This window comes from Peromyscus eremicus, chromosome 3 (genome assembly GCF_949786415.1).
Source record: "Peromyscus eremicus chromosome 3, PerEre_H2_v1, whole genome shotgun sequence".
NCBI lineage: Eukaryota > Metazoa > Chordata > Mammalia > Rodentia > Cricetidae > Peromyscus > Peromyscus eremicus.
This window is the reverse complement of record NC_081418.1, coordinates 45,607,174-45,626,236: the sequence shown is the minus strand read 5'-3', so window position 1 is coordinate 45,626,236 and position 19,063 is coordinate 45,607,174. Positions and strand designations below refer to the sequence as shown.

Here is a 19,063-nt window from a genome sequence, read left to right as displayed (position 1 = left end):
AGGCAGAGAGAATAAACAGGAGGAGAAATCTTGGCACAAGAAGGAGGAATGAAAGAAGGAGAGACCAGGGGCCAGCCACCCAGCCAGCCACAGAGCAAGAAGGGGAGAAAGACATATAGAATAAAGAAACATAAAAAGCCCAGAGGCAAAACATAGAAGAAGAGAAACGGGATAATTTAAGTTAGAAAAGCTGGCTAGAAATAAGCCAAACTAAGGCCGGTCATTTGTAACTAAGAATAAGTCTCCATGTCATTATTTGGGAGCTGGACGAAAGCCCCCCAAAAGAGAAAAAGCCAACTACATCCTTCTGCTTTTCCAGTATTAAGTTCTGGTAATAGAATGAATTTAGATTATCTAATACTTCTAAAATAGGAGATGAGAATTGATAGATGCTTGACATGTTAAATCATTTACAAAAACAAAACAAAACAAAACAAACCCACAGAGCAGAGATTATTTCTTATTTTACAGATGAAGAACTGAACACAGCAATTTACATGGAACTAAGCAGCCATGCCAGGATGACTCTAGTCAACTTCTATAACAACACACCAATTAGGAGAGTAAAGCTGAGCCTCAAAACCTCCACATTACAAAGTCAAAAACACAGATTTAAAATTCATATGACGGCTCCCTTTATATTATAATCAAGAATTAACTGTAGCAGGAAAATTTCAGGTTTCAGTGTTACATTTACATGCAGATGCCAGAAAGAGAGTACATTCAAAACATGGTGACATTTGTTTTGTTGTTGGAACACACTGGCATTTCTCCCTGTGCCTGGGTGGAGACCTGGGCCCCTCTGTCTATTGGTGCTCCTGACAGTCAGCGGAGATAAATCTATGGCCTGGCATCTGTGGCTGTATACCCTCAGCAAAGTCTTTACACGCTACATTGAATTTACATTTCCCAACAAAGGGGTTGAGTGGCAGGGAGTTTTGAAGAATTTCTAAAAAGAGACTAAACAAAGAAGCAATTTGAAACGTGTGGGCAGGTAAACAAAGAGACGGCTCCAGTCATGTGGAGAATGGAGATGATGACTGTTGACGGCTATGGGACCTTCTATTAAGAAGGACCTAAGATGACCTGTGGGTTTTTCAATCTGTCATCCAATTTTACACATAGAAACCTCCACTGTGTGTGTGCCGCCCAATTATGAACATCCTGAAAAGGAAATATTTCACAGTAAAAGCAACGTTGTTGCCAAGCTCACTTAGGAAAAGCAGCACCAAGTTTAACGAACATGGATTTCTTTGGGCCCTCCCCTTCAGCATCGAGCACCCCCTCTGCACATTTCTATGACTTTGTTACTTGCTAATTAACTTATTTACTAATGAAATCATGATGTGTGATTATATCATGGCTTAATGGGAACCACACTCCGTGTTAGTTTCTCTTTACCACGAAAGGAGTAAGCTAGGGACACCATGTCTGGTGATAAAGGACTAAGGAGGCTTTGGCATTCCAGAGAGAGCTCTCCCCAAAGCTCCTAACAAACCACGCCCATGGAAGGGACCCCGCTAGGAAGGAAAGGAATTGTAATAATGGCATTCGAAAGTATCTAGGACAAGGTGCTAAGATGAAAAGATGTCTAAGAACAAAGAGTGAGCAGGTGGTTGAGGAGGTTGACCAGTGTGACTCAGAAACACAAATAAGAACCCCAGTTCTGGACTAGAGTGCCTCAGGAAATGGTGAGCAGGACAGCAAGTTCCGTACTAACATTCAGGCAGAGCTCGGCTGTGTGCACGTGACTCAAGCACGTGATAGTACTCCACACTGTTATGATTTCTTTTAATGTACAGCTATGAAAGCCCAGGTGACAATAGAGATTATTATAAAACAGAGAGAGAGGGAAGAATAAAGTTTGTCTTCAAGGATGTCAGATCACATGACTGGCCTTAAAACTGGAAGATGGTCTAGTTTAGTGGGGCCTCCTTCATCCAACACTTTCCCAGGAAGTCACTGGCTTGTATGGTAATATGAAGTTAGAAATAAATAGACAGCCAAGTGGCAGTGGTGCACGCCTTTAATCCTAGCATTAGGGAGGCAGAGGCAGGTGGATCCCTGAGTTGGAGGCCAGCCTGGTCTACAGAGTGAGTTCCAGGACAGCCAAGGCTGTACAGAGAAACCCTGTCTCAAAAAACCAAAATAAAGAAATAGACTTTGAAAGCAGTACACTTTTATCTCTCAGTCACCAGTCACTAACATAAATAAAGGACACCTGACCTATTCCTAGGCCAAGAAGAAATAGTAAAACCAAAGGCTAATCACAGTAGAATGCCTCAGCCCCACCAACATTTGTTATATGGCAGAATTATATTCTTTATTCATAACTCTATACATGCAACTTAGCATGTGGGAATGTCACGGAATGTCTTGATCTTGGTGAATGTCATTTAAAAAGAAAAGAAAAGAAATAGAGAAAGAGAAGATCCGAACAAAGAGCCAGGAAAATGTTGCACAATGAGATTGTATCCATGCCTTCTTTCATTTAATTAAAAATCTACAATTATGTGGGATAAGAACCATAAAAAAAAAAATCCTCTAACCAAGAGCAATGGCTTGTCCCTGAAGATGTTTCTCTATAGTTTTAATCAGAAAGTGGCTTCATATAATGACAGAACTATCTTAGCTTTCTAGATGGATGAAATCACTAGCTATCTAATGCCCGCCTTTGAGATCCAAGGTCTTGGGTGGAATTCTTAGAATGATTTGCCACTGAACATGCCTGGCTCTCTGCCTCCATGAGGATGCTGAGGAACAGTGGGTGGACTCATTCTGAGCCCCTGAGGCGGGGGTGAAGGGGAAGGTGGTAGGAGCAGGTGGTAGCATTTTGATGCTCATCACCAACTCCAGTCAGGAGAGAAGAGTCAGTGGCGGCACCAGCAGTACAGATGCAGCGTCTATTGTGAGGGGTTTGCTTTGCCACCTCACACCTGCACACAGATGCTAGAGTCCTCACCAGATTATACACCGCACAAAGGAGAGGACCTCAGCAGTCTTTCTCACTGTGTCCTCGGGGACTAGAACATGGGAGGAGCTCGATTAATACCTATTGAACAAGTTCATGCATCCATCCATTCCTCCACAGATCCATCAGTCACCTATGCTTCCTATCACCGCCATTTCAACTAAATTTGCATGCATGGCCATTAACCTGGCTGTCCATTTGGTCAGTCAGTCTGTCCATCATTTAACAAGTGTTTATTACACATGTATTAAGCACCTGGTCATATGTTAGACAGCAAGAGTTCATTGGTGAACAAGGCTAATGTGGCCACCTCTCCACCTGGCTTAGACAAGCCAGGGAAAAAAAAGACACTAAGGAAACCAGTCGAATCAGGATGAGTAAGCATTTTAATAAGGGACATGTAGGATTGGGCGGCAATGAGTAACTGAGCCAGATAAGAACATATGAGCAGACTGAAATAGAAATCTTGATGGTAAGTCAATAAACATTTCCAAAAACATATCAGACCAAACACACCTTGGCAAGAGCATATCACTGGTAAATAAAAAGGACCAGGCCACCAACTATTGCCAGATGCCACTACAGACATGACAGCAATAAGAGAAAGCCCCGGTTCCCTAGGTCACTTTGGTTTGCTAAAAGGTTCCAAATTTATACCCTGGCACAATGGTCAGCATATACCCTACCGCCCTAGCTTGACCTTCTGCTCACTGTGCTCAGCTTATCTCTGAAAGCAGGCTGGGTGCCCCCACATGAACATAACAGCACACTAAGCTTTTTAATGCTGGTATTAACTTTTAGCTTATTGTTGTTACTTTGTGATATTTATATTCTATAGCATTTATGTCTAGAAATGTCCAAACGTGTGTTGCAATTTTAAGTCTCTAAATAGACCTTTTAAAGATGGTATTTACATTGTTTGAACACATACAGCTTCAGGAGGGGGCTTTTTCTGTAATAGCATTAGAAACTAATTTTTTTTTTTTTTTTTTTTTTTTTTTTTTTTTTTTTACTGGCTTATGGCCTATACAGCATTGTAGTTACATCTTCAAGTCTCTGGCAGGCACCGCTAATTCCAAAGTAATTCCTTTGCCACATGTATAGAACAAAGAGGAATCAGGGCAGACAGTTCCATCTAAATGTGATTTCTAGAAACTTCTAAAACACCTGTAAGTCCAGTGGGCTGGTTTTCTCAGATGGGTATATATATGCGAATATATATATACATACACATATGTATATATACGTATATACATACACACATATACATATATTCCTCTATTCTGATACAGGGAACCCTGAGCTTGTTGAGCCACCTGAGGGAAGGGATGAGAAACACTTGTGTTGTCCCCTCCCTGCTGCTGTGTGGTCCTGGAGAGGAGACACACAGCTCCAGAGTTGCCAGCATGTGTCCCAAGCCCGGCTGTGGGAAGGCTGTCCCTGGAAGTCAGCCCCGCAGGTAACCGGAACAGCACACTCACACTACATGTGTTGTCTAGCAACACCCTCCCAAATGAAACAGTCCGTCCTGGAGGGAAGCTCATTAAGACCCAGGGAGTTCTGAAGGATTAAATATAAACCCTGTGTAGATTCTAGTGTAATTAATGGCGAAGAAGCTAAGAGACCTTCCATGGGAGAGGTGTATAAAGGAACGAGTGTGCCCTGCTTGTCTATGTCTTTGGCTGGTCAGCTGGACTGAGATATATTTACTACTGGTCTCAGAAAAAACAAAATCTTTTGTTTCTTTTTGCTAGTTGACAAGTTCTGTAACTGTAATATACATTAATAATCATCATCTTTTAGGATGGCAGGAGAAAAAAGATTCCACATCATGCAAGACCAGGTAATCATACCGATCCAGTTGTAGGGTATGATGGTTGGGATTTCTGAGGACTTGTCATCTACCTAACATTCACTTTGCTTACCACTTCTATCTTTTAAATATAACTTAAATAAACTGTTGTGTCTGTGAAAGAATGTGCTTAAAGCAGACAGAATTAACAGCATCTGAGAACAGAAAGAAACTATTGATGCCCCCCAACGAGGCAGAAGAGTCTCCTAGACTTACGTGCCGACAGGCACACTTACCCGTATCTGAAGTAAGTGTTAAACTGTCTGCAGAGGCGGTGGGCGAGTTCTCGTTTCCCACAAGCTGCGGGACCAGTTAGGATCAGCATGGGATAAGGGGCATCCAGACTTGGCAGGGTGCTACAACAAGATCCAGCAGAGATGCTGTGTTAGCTACATGCACAGGTAAGCTTTCTAAGTTGTGGTTATCATTAACAAGTGCTTGCTGAATGTGGGCAAGTGGAAGATTGGTCCCACTCTCCAGAAACAAGATTATAATATATGAAAAATAACATTTGGTGCTAGAGAAACAGACCAGGGATTAAGAGTACTTAGTCCTCTTCCAAGAAGAGCCAGGCTCGGTTTCCAGCACCTACATCTAGCAGCTCTCAACCAACCATAACTCCAGTTCCAGGGTAATCTGATATCCTCCTCTGGCCTTCACAGGTACCTACACACACATGATGCATATACATAAATACTCAGGCACACACGCATATACAACATACAATAAAATATAACCTTTTATTCAAAGGATAGAAAATAAGGTAAAATACAAGTTTCTCTCAATTTACTTTACCAAGCTTTTCTAAAGGAAAAACATGGTAGGACACATTAGCTTCTGATTGCTAAAGTATTCCTTCCTCCCAGAATTTACCACTGAGCAAAGGGAGTGAATTCTGAGGTCGGTGTTTAGCATCCATATCCACTGCTTGGGAACACAGGCACACAGAGCAGGCTTCAGAGTAGCAACGCAGTCACACCTGAGGCATCACCGCGTGCCAGGTACTGCTCTAACGTTCTACACGCCCCTCGTGTAATCACCAGAGGGCTAAGGAAGCGGTTTCTATTACTCCTCACTTAACACAAGCTGGAGTAAAGGAAGGCAGACCGACTCGTTCAAAGGAAAGGAAGGGCTGGTATGTGACTCCACACTGGAAGACCAGAAGAAGGAGTAAAATTATTGCCTGGCATAGTGGCACACTCCTTTAATCCCAGCACTCAAGAGACAGAGAGGGGAAGAGCTCCGTGAGTTGCAGGCTAGCCTGATCTACATAGTATGTTCCAGGCCAGCCAGAGTTACACAGAGAGACCCCGGCCTTAAAACAAGAGAATGAAATTACCACCACGGTGTCCTCCATCATAGACTGAGCCTTGTGTTTGCACACTTCAAGAAATAAACTACAGAAACAGAATAAAATAAAATGTCTGATTGCATAGCTGAGGTGTGGATTCAGTGAAGATTCTATGACATCCAGGAAACAGCATAATCTCTGTGGATACGCATAAAAATAGGGAAAGCTTAAGCACAAGCACCCACGGGGAACACACACAACAGAAGGAGATGAAGTGTCTCCAGGAATGTGCAGACTGCCTGGTACTGGAGCCAATGCCATCTGACAGATCTAAGGACAGGAACCCTCCAAACAACCCTAGGTACCCAGTGGGAGCAGACAGGCTGAAGGCGACATGTGCAAAAACCTGCTCATGGAGATTCACTGAAACTTTGTTAGTGGCACCCCAAACTGGAATCAGCCTAAACACGTGAATGATTAAATTACTGCTGATACACCTATGCCCTGGAATACTACACAATCAAAAAAGGATTCAGCCCCATGGATGAATTTCCAGGAAGGTACCTTGCATGGGCTAGGAGGTGAGAGCTTTGTTTTTTGTTTTGTTTTTTTTTGAGACAGGGTTTTCTCTGTGTAGCTTTGTGCCTTTCCTGGAACTCACTCTGTAGCCCAGGCTGGCCTCGAACTCACAGAGATCCGCCTGCCTCTGCCTCCCAATTGCTGTGAGAGCTTTGGAAAGTTACACTGTGTGATCTATGTACATCATATTCTTAAAGTGACAATATTATGAGGTGGAGGCAGATCCATGGCTTCCAGGGATGAGAGAGATAGAGATAGAGATAGAGATAGAGATAGAGATAGAGATAGAGAGAGAGAGAGGAGTTACAGCTATCTAAAGATCTAAAGGCACCACAGGGGGCTTGGGATGAGAAGGCTGTCTTGAGTGTGGTGCTCAGGTGACTGACTCCTAATGAAACACAGAACCAGACAGGACTGAGCATGCAGGAGCCCCTGAGGGGCTAGAGAAACCTGGTAACTCAGAAGGCTTCTGGGTCAGTCTCCTGGTTTTGGTACTTGACTAACAGTTGTCCAGGGCATTGTGGAATATGAGGGAAAGATATAGAGTCCATGTGTACTATTTCCTACAACTGCATGTGCATTAGTGACTCCCTCAAAGTAAATATTCAAGAAAAAAATATATGGCAGACAAGGACAGATATTGAAAATAGGCAAGAGAAGTCTTCCTGACCAAGAAAATCAAATCAACAGAACAAGAAAAATGTTAGAAAACTTAAAAATTCTCCTTAAGAAAAACAAAACAAAACCAAAAACCTATGAAAGCATACACCAAATCCAAAGTAGGCTAGAACAAAACCCAGACCTCCTGAAGAACTGCCTAGTGCTAGAATTGGGAGAAAGCACATACACATGAGGTGGTTCTGGGAAGGCCGCATACTAAAGGGCAAAGGGTATCAGTGACTACCAGGCCCCTTGCAGTTGGCCGGCATCATTTTAGTCAGGCGTCCCCACCCCACTGAGGGGACACTGATTTTCCAGCGATGCGATATTCCATTGACAGGCCAGGTGCCCACAGCCCACTGGTGCCCTCCTCCAGCAGTGAGGGCTGCTGTTGCCCTGGTACAGTGGGAAGGGCAATGGCTGGACTTCCTGGCAGCCACTGAAGCAGAACTGTGAGCCATGATCCAGACAAGGCCTCTGCCCTTGTTTGTCTGGCGGCCAGACATGACCAAGAAACATATGTTTATCAAACACTACTACTGATGGCTTTGATGCATGTTCGTACATAAACACACCCTAAAGCATCGAACAAGCAGTGACATTACAATCAGAAAAGAGGCCTTCTCTCAAGTCAAATGTACTTTTCCTGGTGTACACAAAGGAAGGCTAAATCATCTCACCTGGAGGGCTCTCATAAACATGCAAAACTGTCAATGTCGACATGACTATATCATATGTAAAAACCATGTCCTGGATTGGGAAATAGAGCATTCTGCTCTCTGTGGGAAGCCGACGTGAGGTGCAGAAGCAAACACCACATGAAGAAAAGAAGCGCTTATATCCTAGAGTTTTACAAGTATTTTTAAAATGCCTGTGGGTATTGATAGAATTTCTATGTTATACTTATGGCATAAATGGCCATCTGCTCTGACAGACTGTTTAAAAAGAAATGGGGAAACCATGGTAAATCTGTCTTTGGATCTGGGGGTGAGAGACTCAATCATGTGTGCAGCCAGGCAAGGTGGCTTGTCCCTGCTGCGCTGCTGGGCGGCTCAGTAGAGACTACTCAGGTTTCCCTGAGGTGAGCTGGGCTTCCTTCTAGGTACTCTCCTAAAAACCTGAAATCATAGAATGCTCTCTGGCAGGAGCACTTAGCTTCTGCTCACAGTTAAGGAAGGGTTTACAATGGATGGTGTGAGGGCTAATTGGGACCGTCATCTGGTGTCTAGGATACAAGTGAGGTACACCTGTGGATGCATTTTTGAGGGGTTTTCCAGAGAGGATTCACTGAGGGGGACATGGCCCATGTGTGTGGCACCGTGTTAGTTACTTTCTGCTGTGATAAAATATCATGGCCCAAAGCAACTTGTAAAAGGGGGGTTTACTTTGGGCTCATGGTTCTAGAGAAAGAGTCCATAAGGTCAGGGGAGGGATGGCAGCAAGGAGCAGGAGAAGGAAGCTCAGAGATCACATCTTCAACTGAAAATACGAAGCAGGGAGGACCACCTGGAGTCCGGCAGACCTGTACTCTCCGAGCCCTCCCCCAGTGATGGACCTCTTCAGCAAGGCTACGCCTCCCAAAGGCTCCATAACCTTTCCTACACAGCACCACCAACTGAGGACCAGGTGTTCAAATACACGTACCTACAGAGGACATTTCTCATTCAAACCACTGCCGGCCCCACCCATGGCTGGCACCCAGGACTGAGTATATGGGAAAGGGGAAAGCCACCTGAGAACCTGGATTCTCATCCCCACTTCCCGATCTGCCCCCTCTGCCGCTGTTGGGAGTTGTTCCTGCTTCCGTTCTGCATCACGATGATGGACCACATCCTCTCAAACCCTAAGAAAAAGTTCACCCTCCACTCCTAAATCACTTTTGATGGAATGCTTCAGCACTCCATCAACACAACAAGAAAAGTGATCAATGTGCTTGCAAATGATAACAATTTTCTGTTAATGAGCTGGAGCTCTGTGTTTCTATCCTAGGGCAGAAACGCTAGCCATTGTTATTTTAGACTCACTGTCATTTGGCTCAGGCTAGCTAGAGGACAAGGGACCTGAGGAAAGAGTAAAAGTGAGTCAGATCACCATTCTGTCTGGAAAGCCAACAATGAAAGCACATTCAAGTGCACAATAACAGACCAGGATGGAAGACGTGCCCCTACCTCAGAGAAGACAAGAAAGCAGCTTCAAATTTTTTTTTACTATTTTATGTACACGAGTGTTTTGCCTGCATGTAGTCTGTAGTCTGTGTACTATGTGTGTACCTGATGCTCATGGAAGCCAGAAGAGAGTGTCAGATCCCCTGGGACTGGAGTTACAGACAGTTGTGAGCTGACATGTGGGTCTAGGAATTGAACCCAGATCCTGTGGAAGAGCACCCAATGCTCTAAACCTGTGAGCCATCTCCCAGCCCCTAAAAAAGCAGCTTCTGCACCTCAGGAGTGAGTCACATGGGAGAGAGGGCTAGGGAACACATCAGCCGCATCTCATCTCTTTCATGCCCACTCCAAGTTCTACCTGTAGGGGTCCTAATAAATACCTGTCAAAGATCCTTTGTGGCTGCGACATGCTGTTGACAACATGGGTCATGTGATCTCGGACAGCAACCACTTCAGGAGGAGGGTCATATTTATTCACTGCAGAAACCTTTGCCAGAAGTAGAAAAGTAAAAAGGAGACATATTTGTTTCCCAGAAGAAAACAAGAACTGGACTGTCCTTAGTGAAATGACTAGATAAGCAATCGAGATCAACAAGGAAAGTCACGTGCTTCCCAGCCTTGCCTCAGTCTTCCTGTCAACTCTAACTTTGCTAAAATCCCAATAATGACAGTTCCTGTAAAAAGCTGAGTGGGATCCTTTGATCTTCTTTTTCTTTATATTATCTGGTTTGTGGGGAGCTAAAGAAAAAAGTCCAAACAAAATCCCTGAAGTACTCGGTTCATTTTAATACAAAATCCAGCTGCTAGTATGAGAAGTAGGAACACAACATATTGTTCGAGAGTCCACATGGTCGGCACTAGAGAACTGTTTTCTGACATCCTCTTGCCCAGGACTGGTCCCATCCCCTCTCGCCCTCCCAGACTTGCTACTCTTTACTCTTACTTTATATACTCTTTACTTTAATCTTCTGCTGATCTAATTCTGTCAGTCACAGCTGGCTTTCTCTAGGCAAGGACACAGGCCCTTACCTTGGTGTCAAGGCTCTTTCTTTACCATCCTCCTAAATACATTATCCCTTTATTTGATAATGACTTTCCTTTTAATTTTACTTGCAAAATGTTAAAAAGAAAAAAAAAAAAAAAAGGCCTGTTCCCGGTGGCTGGGAGTGTGGAAATAAGGATGAGGAAGCACGTGAAACTATTTTTAGTCTGGGCTGCAGTAAGGCATTTATGGGATGAAATACGCGTGCCTACCTATATACCTTTCTTCATTGCCATCTCAAATTGGATCTGGTATAAGAAGCCTCTCATTAGCGGCAATGCCTCCCACAGCTGGGGAAGGGAGGGAGGCAGGGCTAGCTGGCACTCAAGAGCTCATTCCTCCGCAACTCTGCGGATCAGACGGATCATCGTAAAGAGCAGAATTAAAGAAACTACGATATCAGAGTAGTGATTTGAGCACCTTTGGATTACACAGAATGACATGATACATTTCATTGTTAATTTTCAAAACAATACTGGCAGAATTTCAGACTCTACGCTTAGATAGGGAGTTATGTATACTGCTACCAGCCACAACAGGCATGGGCAGCAGGAGGGGGCGCCAGTACTCTTCACTGTCAGACTTCCCTTTGTACCCACGGGACACCTGCCACTGCACGTGTTGATACCCAGCTTAACAGAGGGTTCAACTGACAAATCCTAGGACAAGGAAATGCTCCTAAATAAAGACCTAATTTGCATACTGCCATGCTTCTCACTGATTGGTTACACTGGTCCTGCTACAAGCAGCGTGAGATTTTTGAACACATTAGCTGGAAAACACATGAAGCAACATGATTACATACCTTTTCTTCCACTTTAATCTTCTGCTGATCTAATTCTGTCAGTCGCAGCAGCATAAATATTACGAAGTGCCAGTATTCAGATTTGTTCTATTTAAAACAAGAAGACTATTCAAGGTTTTCCTCTTCCCCAGGTCACCAAGCACTAACCTATTCCCAAGGGCTTTTCAAGACCTGCTGCCATGACCCTGTCTCCCCGCCTCACACAGGGCTCTGCATTTTCACAACGTTCACCAGCCCCCCTAAATTAACAACCAAGGTGCAGAATGTGCCCTATAACTTATAAAGCTCTCCAAACGTTAGGATCTCACTAATCTCCCTGTGAGATAAGCAAGGTGGCAGGATTATCATCTGGGGCAGAGGCTGAGCCTCGAAGAGGTGGGGCAGCCCATCTGAGACACCAAACCCTTCTTGTCTAATGCCAAAGAGTTTCATTAGTGACAATAATGACATTTGACTATGTCTTATTATTTCATCATGGGTTTATTATTTAGTGTGTTCTTTTGTATTAGTTGGGATCATTCATTATGAACTTGCCTTACAGTAATAAAATGATACTCGCTTATGAGCAAATTCCTCTTTACTCCCTGCCAACTGTTAGGATTGCCTGACTTTAAAGTGGTAACTGAGGGGGAGTTTTGGTATAAGATGCTTCATCTCTTTGAAGAGCAAGACACAGGTGTAAGATGCCTCTCATTGATGGGAATGCAAAAGAAGTAAATATATAATAGGATCTTTATTTAGGGTCCCAACACAGAGACCCAGGAGATGGGCTGCTAATTACCCTGATGAATCACTCCACATTGTATGCATGAGTGAACTGTCATACTGCACCCCAGAAACCTGAATGATTATTATATACCAAGTAAAGCATTAAAGCTTCTCTTGCATGCTTCAAAGTGTAAGTGCTGTGTTTGTTTGTAAGTGAATTCACCTGGGTTAGGGGTTTGTGCAGCTGCAGAACACTCTCCAAGGGCCAGAGTCTGGGGTGTGGTGGCCACTTCAGATCTCGCTCCTTACTTCCCCTGAAAGGCCTTTACCTTGTCTGCCACTGTCTCCTAACTGCTTTTATTGTTCAATATTTCTTTTTTATTTCTGACTTGATATTTTCATTTGTCTAGACATATTCATCAAGATATAAACAAGACAAACATAAGAGAAGCTTACATGGTTGGGACTCCGGAAGCAAAAGGAAAGAATATGGGTACAAAAACCAAACAAAGCCTAGCTGGACAACAGGTGGAGGGAGGGGCAGGAAGAAGGGCATTAGCAATGGAGGAAAAGAGAAGCCCGGAAAACTGTCCCTGATCTGCGATCTCAAAGGTTACAAACCCCTAGGGACTGCGTTGTTTTAGTCTATAGTTATTTTATAACCATGCCAATCCCATGGCTATCTCCAGGCAAATTACTTTAGGTGTCCACTCTACACAGCCTCTCCTGTTATAAAATAGGAACCACATTCTGTCTGGACCTCTGGGCTCTTTATTCTCTGATATGAAAAGACACTGCTTTGCAATCTTATTATTCATTCTCTGTTGTAATGTTTAGCTCCACCCACCATCTATCTTAAAGGACCAGGGAAGGGGCTTTCCAACGCAGGCTTTACTGGAACTGGGGCAGTTGATAGCTTGCTAGCCACGAAAGAGATTCATACTTCTCTAAACAAGCCGTTTGAAGTGTTAGTTCATGTAGCTGTTGTAAATATTTTCAGGGCTGGGGGAAGGGGGAGAGGTGCTGTATTCCCATTCCTGATGCTCCCTATCAAGAGTACAGGCTGAACAGGAATTCCAAGACTGGTCCTTGCTCCTCTCCCCTCCCTCCACCGCTGAGGGAAAGAAACTCTCACCTGAATTGGATTCTTTAGTAGATTGAGAACTCGAAGGATAGGAAGATTTTCAATGTATTCTATTTCGCTCAGCTCCTCAATCTATTTGATCAAAAAATAAATCCATTATCAACAGGCAGTGAGCAAAGACAATTGGGAACACAATATAATAGGAGCCAATATAATTGGCTCCTTTAAATCTAATTTATTTCAAACGCGTCCGGTTGAATATCCAGCTTTTCAATGAGAATGCTCCAAAGCCATTGCAGAACACAGGAATTACTGCATAGCTTCAGTAGATGTGAGCACATGGGGCCCTGTTTTCTCCTTTCCCATTGGGCTGGAGAACAGTAATCTCCTCATCCATGTTGATTTTAAGTAGAACTAAAATAGCATGTAAAGTAAGAGAAACAGGGCAGCCACCCCGTTCTAGCCCTCCAGGCTCTGGCTTCACTCCTGAGGCAGTTTCTTCTCCCTGCTGTGTTTGCCCCTGGCTCAGCCTTCTTACTGTGGGAGATAGGCAACTCTGTGCCTTTTCCATAAGAATTACTTGTAGCGGGAACTGTATGCTCTGTTTGTTTATTTTGAGACAGGGTCTTTCTATGTAACCCCAGCTGGCCTTGAACTCACTATGTAGATGAGGCTGGTCTCGAACTCACAGAGATCCTCCTGGCTCTGCCTCCCAAGTGTGCCACTCCACCCCACCCCCAGTTGTATGACTTATTTGTGATGAGTGTCCACAGATGCATCTGCTGAACTTCTGTGCATAGGTTCTAGTTTACAATTTGAAAAGACAGAAGTGGTTCCCCTGGTGGAAGTACATCTTGATTTAGCCAGGGGTACAGACTGGGTTATAGCAGTCCTCCATCGTCCACCACACTAATGACAAATAGGCTTACTTAAAATTTCTACAATAAACAATTACAATCTTTTTTTTTTCATTTTTATTTATTATTTATTTTTCTATTATCAGCTTGATACAGTATAAAATTTTTCCCCTGAATGTCGTTTATTGAAGAAGGGAGGAGGTCTTAAATACAGGCTCACAGCACAATGAGAGAACCCGGAGGGCAGAAGTTCGCTAAGATGTTTTACAATCTTTCATCTAAGCTGTTAACGCCCATTATGCAGGATACACAGACAAGGATCTTTCCTTAAGCATTCAGGAGGGTGGAACCCAGCAGGGAATTAGCATAGGGAGGATATCAAGGTCAAGGTCAGCAAGCAAGGCAACAGTTACCCAAAACGGGGGGGGGGGGGGGGGGCAGGGCCCTACAGGTCCCCCTTTTACTAAAAATGAGCTTCTGACTTAGGTTGCATGGGATGTCAGCAGGTCACCTTACCCGTCATGGAGACGCCTGCCCAGGCCACACAGGCACTCTGTCTCAGGTTGGTGAGTGCCCCCCAGGCATTACCCGTCTCTGAATACTCATTATCATACAGGCTCAATTGTGTGTGAGCTGCAGAGTTAACTGCTGCCAAAGATCTCAAAGTGGTGTTGGGCTTGCAATCTGTGTGTTCGACACAGAAAAGACCAACAGAAGTCCTAACCCGCTCATAGCCAGTAGGCTAAAGGCAACTGAGCCATTCCCTTCCTTAATGAGCCAATTACAATCTTATCGCAGGTACAGACAGTGGTTTTTGCAATAAATCAGTATTTCTCACAGCATTCTGCACGTCTCATAAAAGCATTCTACCAACAGGTTCACAGATAATTTCTGAGTTATCCAAACACAAATGACACCAAAATGAAGATTAGCCCAAAACTAAGTCAGGGGTGGTAAAACACACAAAATATGTTAAAGATGTCATTCCAATAATGTAATTAGAAAGGCAAGCTCTACAGGTGCAACATACAGGGCCCCTCAAAAAAAATCAATCTAGCTAGAGAAGTGTCAAGCTATTATATTAGCTTTTCCCCATATAAGATAATGAAATTATCCTTTAGACTGACATGTGAATCATCTGTAAGAAAAATAAATTAGCTGTTTTTATACTGATTTTTTTTTCAGGAAGGTAGGAGGTAAACTTGGTTTGTATTTTTCCATCAGAATTGTTGAGCAATGGGCTTGATTTCTGTCTAGCACACAGCTCTTGTTCTTACACTTAACACAAACATTAAGAGGGAGCTTGTTTCTGCATTCATCATGTCTCACCAACACGGCTTGGCCATATGCACCTGCAGCCACTGCTGGTGAGATTGGAAAGGGTACCTTCTTTCCAACGGGCAAGGACGTATCCACTAGCCCACTCCAGGAGACTTAGATTAAAGAGATCATCAGACAGGCAAAATGACATATAAGAATATTCCATCTGACTCTGTTAGTAAAAACATTTCTAATTTCCTAAGAATTTTATCCATCATTACATGATTAAATGAATCATAACATTGTCCTACAGTTGGAACACACTATGTACTCATTTTAGAAAATAGTGATACGTGTGGTAATTGACACAGAAAGATTTTGATATGCTCCAAATGCCATGACTAGAATAATCATGTGCTATGTAAGATTACCACCACAATGTCATCTGAGATCAAAACGTCTTTGTGAATCAAAGACAGAGGACACAGCTTCCTTCTCACTCCTTCCAAGGTGGGGTGAGGGCAAAACAGGAGACCAACATAGGCAGGCTTCCTGTCAAGCTGGTAACATGCAATACTGCTGGTTGTTCTGTATGTGTGCCCCTCTCCTCACAGCCTGACGACACAGCAGAAGCCACCCTCACAGCTGTCCACGGGACCAGAAACCGAAGACTGTGTGTGCAGCAGCCTCTACAGCAAGTGTAGGGATGAGAGCAGCCAAAATCACCAAAAGTAAAATATGTTTTCAAAACTTCAGCCCACTAATACACTTGGACCCTGGTAGCCACCCTCTAACCCTGAGAAGTCCACTATTTTTTTTTCTTTCTGTGCCTGCCATTTATTTCTTAGCCATGCTCTCTAAGCATCATTACCTGGGCTTTTAAAAATGAGAATATGCAGTGTGTGCAAGAGTGTGTGTATGTGTGTGTGTGAGAGAGAGAGACAGACAGACAGACAGAGACAGAGACAGAGACAGAGAGACAGAGTGAGCAACTCATGCTCTGGTCCTTAGGAAACTATTTGATACAAAGATTTAAAGTGTTTTCCACTGCTGTGTACATAAGAATTTGTACAGAAAAGCAACATTTTCAAACTGGGGGATGGATAAACTAGAGGATGATGATAACGATAAATATATTACTGAACTAAAAATCAACAGGTGAAGCAATGAGGCATAAATTAAAAGTCAACTTTCTAGCATAGAAAATGTGAATTTAAATCTTTAATTCAATCATAATACAAATTAAATGGTGGATTAAGAGTTGAGGGTAGCTGAGTGTGCTCACACATGGCTTTAGTCCCAGCCCTCCGAAGGCAGAGGCAGACCGACATCTGGAATTTCAGGGCCAGTTTAGTCTATATAGTGAGTTTCAGGCCAGCTAGTGCTGTACAGTGAGAACCCAGCTCAAAAACAACAGTGAAGGAGCTGAGAGACAGCTCAGTGATTAAGAGCACTGGCTGCTCTTCCAGGAAACCAGGGTTCAATTCCCAGCACCCGCAGGGCAGCTCATGTCTGTATCTCCAGTCCCAGCAGATTTGACTCCCTCTTCTGGTCCCAGGGACACTGAATGCACATGGTGCACACACGTATGTGGAGGCAAAACATCCACACACATAAAAACCAACAAATAGATCCACAAAAAGATGAGAGTGGGATATGAAAGCCACCCACTCTTGTAACTGTTTTTAAAAAATACAGTGAAGAAAAAAGAGTTAAAAATAGTAAAATCGGGGAAAATACTTTATGATAAGCATCTATCAGATCCAGAATGGGAAAATATTTGGCATAAACATAAAAACAATGAAAGAATATACAACAGAAAATGTCAACATAGTCTATACATTATTTTAAATATGTAGCTAAAATATCTTACATACAATAAGAAGCAAATTATAACTGTCATAAAGAAAATGATGGCTAAGAGGATGGGCTGATAATTTTTAAAAAGGAAATAAAACTCAACAAAAATGTTTAACCTCATTGATAATCAAAGAAATGTATATAAAACAGTATACAAAACACTAGTTTTCACTTCCAGATTGGCAATTTTTAAATGATTGTATTGACAAACAAATAGCCAGATATGCTTACAGTAAGTTATTCTAACTTTATAACTGCAGTGGGCAGAGTAAGCAGCAATGTTCAAAAAAGAAATCAACAAGCTTTATGACACCCATTCCCAGTAATGACATTTCCAAAAATCCATCATAAGGAAATAATAAAAAATGCATGTAACGATAGATTTATGTGTGAGGATATATGCTTCAACGTTATTTTAATAGCATGTTGTAAACACAACAAATTTCAATAAGTAAATAATTCAATAAATCCTGACATATCCATTAATAGATTACCTTATGCTATTAAATCAGATTTTTGAAATACTGGGACTATTTGTTTTCTATATGGGAATTCAATATCTATTAACACTGCCCCCATACACACACACAAGTCCCAGTTACATTAAAGACTAAGTAATGAAAAAAATCCAAAATTTGAAATAAAAAAATACCACGAGAATATGTTTGAAATTAAGGCAAGGAAAATTTATTAAAGCACAAAAATCAGAAACGACAAGAGATCAGAGTTAAAAATAACTCTCAGACTCCCCTCCATTCTGCAGACACAGCACCACACTAAATGAGCCTTGGAGGGTCCATGACAAACCTAAATCTAGAAGCTGAAAACAACAGGAGCTAACTCTTATGCCTCTGAAGATGAGGCTACAATCGAGGACGGGCAAGCCTGTGACTCCTCTGAAGGCTCTAGGAGAGAATCCTTCCTTGCCTCTTCTAGCTCCTGGGAAAGCCAGACAGCCTTGACTTAAAGCAACATAAACCTAGTCTCCGCGTCTGTTTTCTCTAACGAGAACACTGGCTTTCAGGTCATCCTGGAAGGTCATTCTAATTCCAGGATGACCTCACCTTAAGATCATTAATTTCACTTGTAGAAACGCTTTTCTAAACAAGGGTAGATTCATGGTTTCCGGAGGCAGGTAGGGGTTGGGGGAGGGGTGTCACCGTTCAACCCACTCTACCTCACAGGATTGGCTTCCAAGAGAAGTTGCATCACAGCCACATTTGCCGTCTACCTGAGAGAGATGGTATAGTGCACTTCCCTGCACACCGCTGCATTGGGATCCCGCCTCTCTAACATGTAGAGAAAGTGAACATCCATGCCTCACCACAGTGCTCCTTGGCACCGCTAAAATCCAGTCACCTGTGTCACCTGACAGAGACCTGAGTTGTCTTCAACGTCTCCTCATCCACTACTGCTGCCTCCCTCTTTCTGCCTCCGAGGGCTCTCTGGAATGGTCTTTCTTCTTCACTACCTCTGCCTCCCTGAAGACTCTGACAGCCTCCACTAAAACAACTGTGCTGTCTTCATGCCCCCTTCCCTTTCTTCACCCAGGAGGGAACCAAATGAGCCTCCTGCATATGCCTGGTTTTCCCAGATTTTTACTGCATCTTAAACACCACCCACACCCTTCAGAGGTGAGGGGCTGAGGGCCCTTGACAGTCATATTTTCACCCAACAATATTTGTAAGTGACAACCATAAACCAAGCTTTGCACAGTTTGAACAAGATAAACTCCCCAAGGACAAGAAGCTATCATCTTAGAGTGGTGGTTCTCAACCTTCCTAATTCTGCAACCCTTTAATACAGCTCTTCATGCTGTGGTGACCTCCAAGCATAAAGTTAATTTTGTTCCTACTTCATAACTGTAATTTTGCTACTGTTATGAATTGTTATGTAAATATCTGTGTTTTCTGATGGTCTTAGGAGACC

The 19,063-nt window shown here is 43.0% G+C and overlaps 1 protein-coding gene across 4 annotated transcripts in view; it reads right to left on the bottom strand.

Annotated features, from left to right (window-relative positions):
• The window catches only part of Lrguk (leucine rich repeats and guanylate kinase domain containing), a 110,726-nt gene that overhangs the window by 53,524 nt on the left and 38,139 nt on the right, over positions 1–19,063 (bottom strand). For all 4 annotated transcript variants that reach the window (XM_059257536.1, XM_059257533.1, XM_059257535.1 and 1 more), the window contains 4 exons: positions 13,209–13,289; positions 11,366–11,452; positions 9,899–10,005; positions 5,060–5,179 (listed from right to left, as the gene is read on the bottom strand). In XM_059257536.1, coding sequence (XP_059113519.1) covers positions 5,060–5,179; positions 9,899–10,005; positions 11,366–11,452; positions 13,209–13,289 — 395 coding nt within the window. The remainder of the gene's footprint in view (positions 1–5,059; positions 5,180–9,898; positions 10,006–11,365; positions 11,453–13,208; positions 13,290–19,063) is intronic.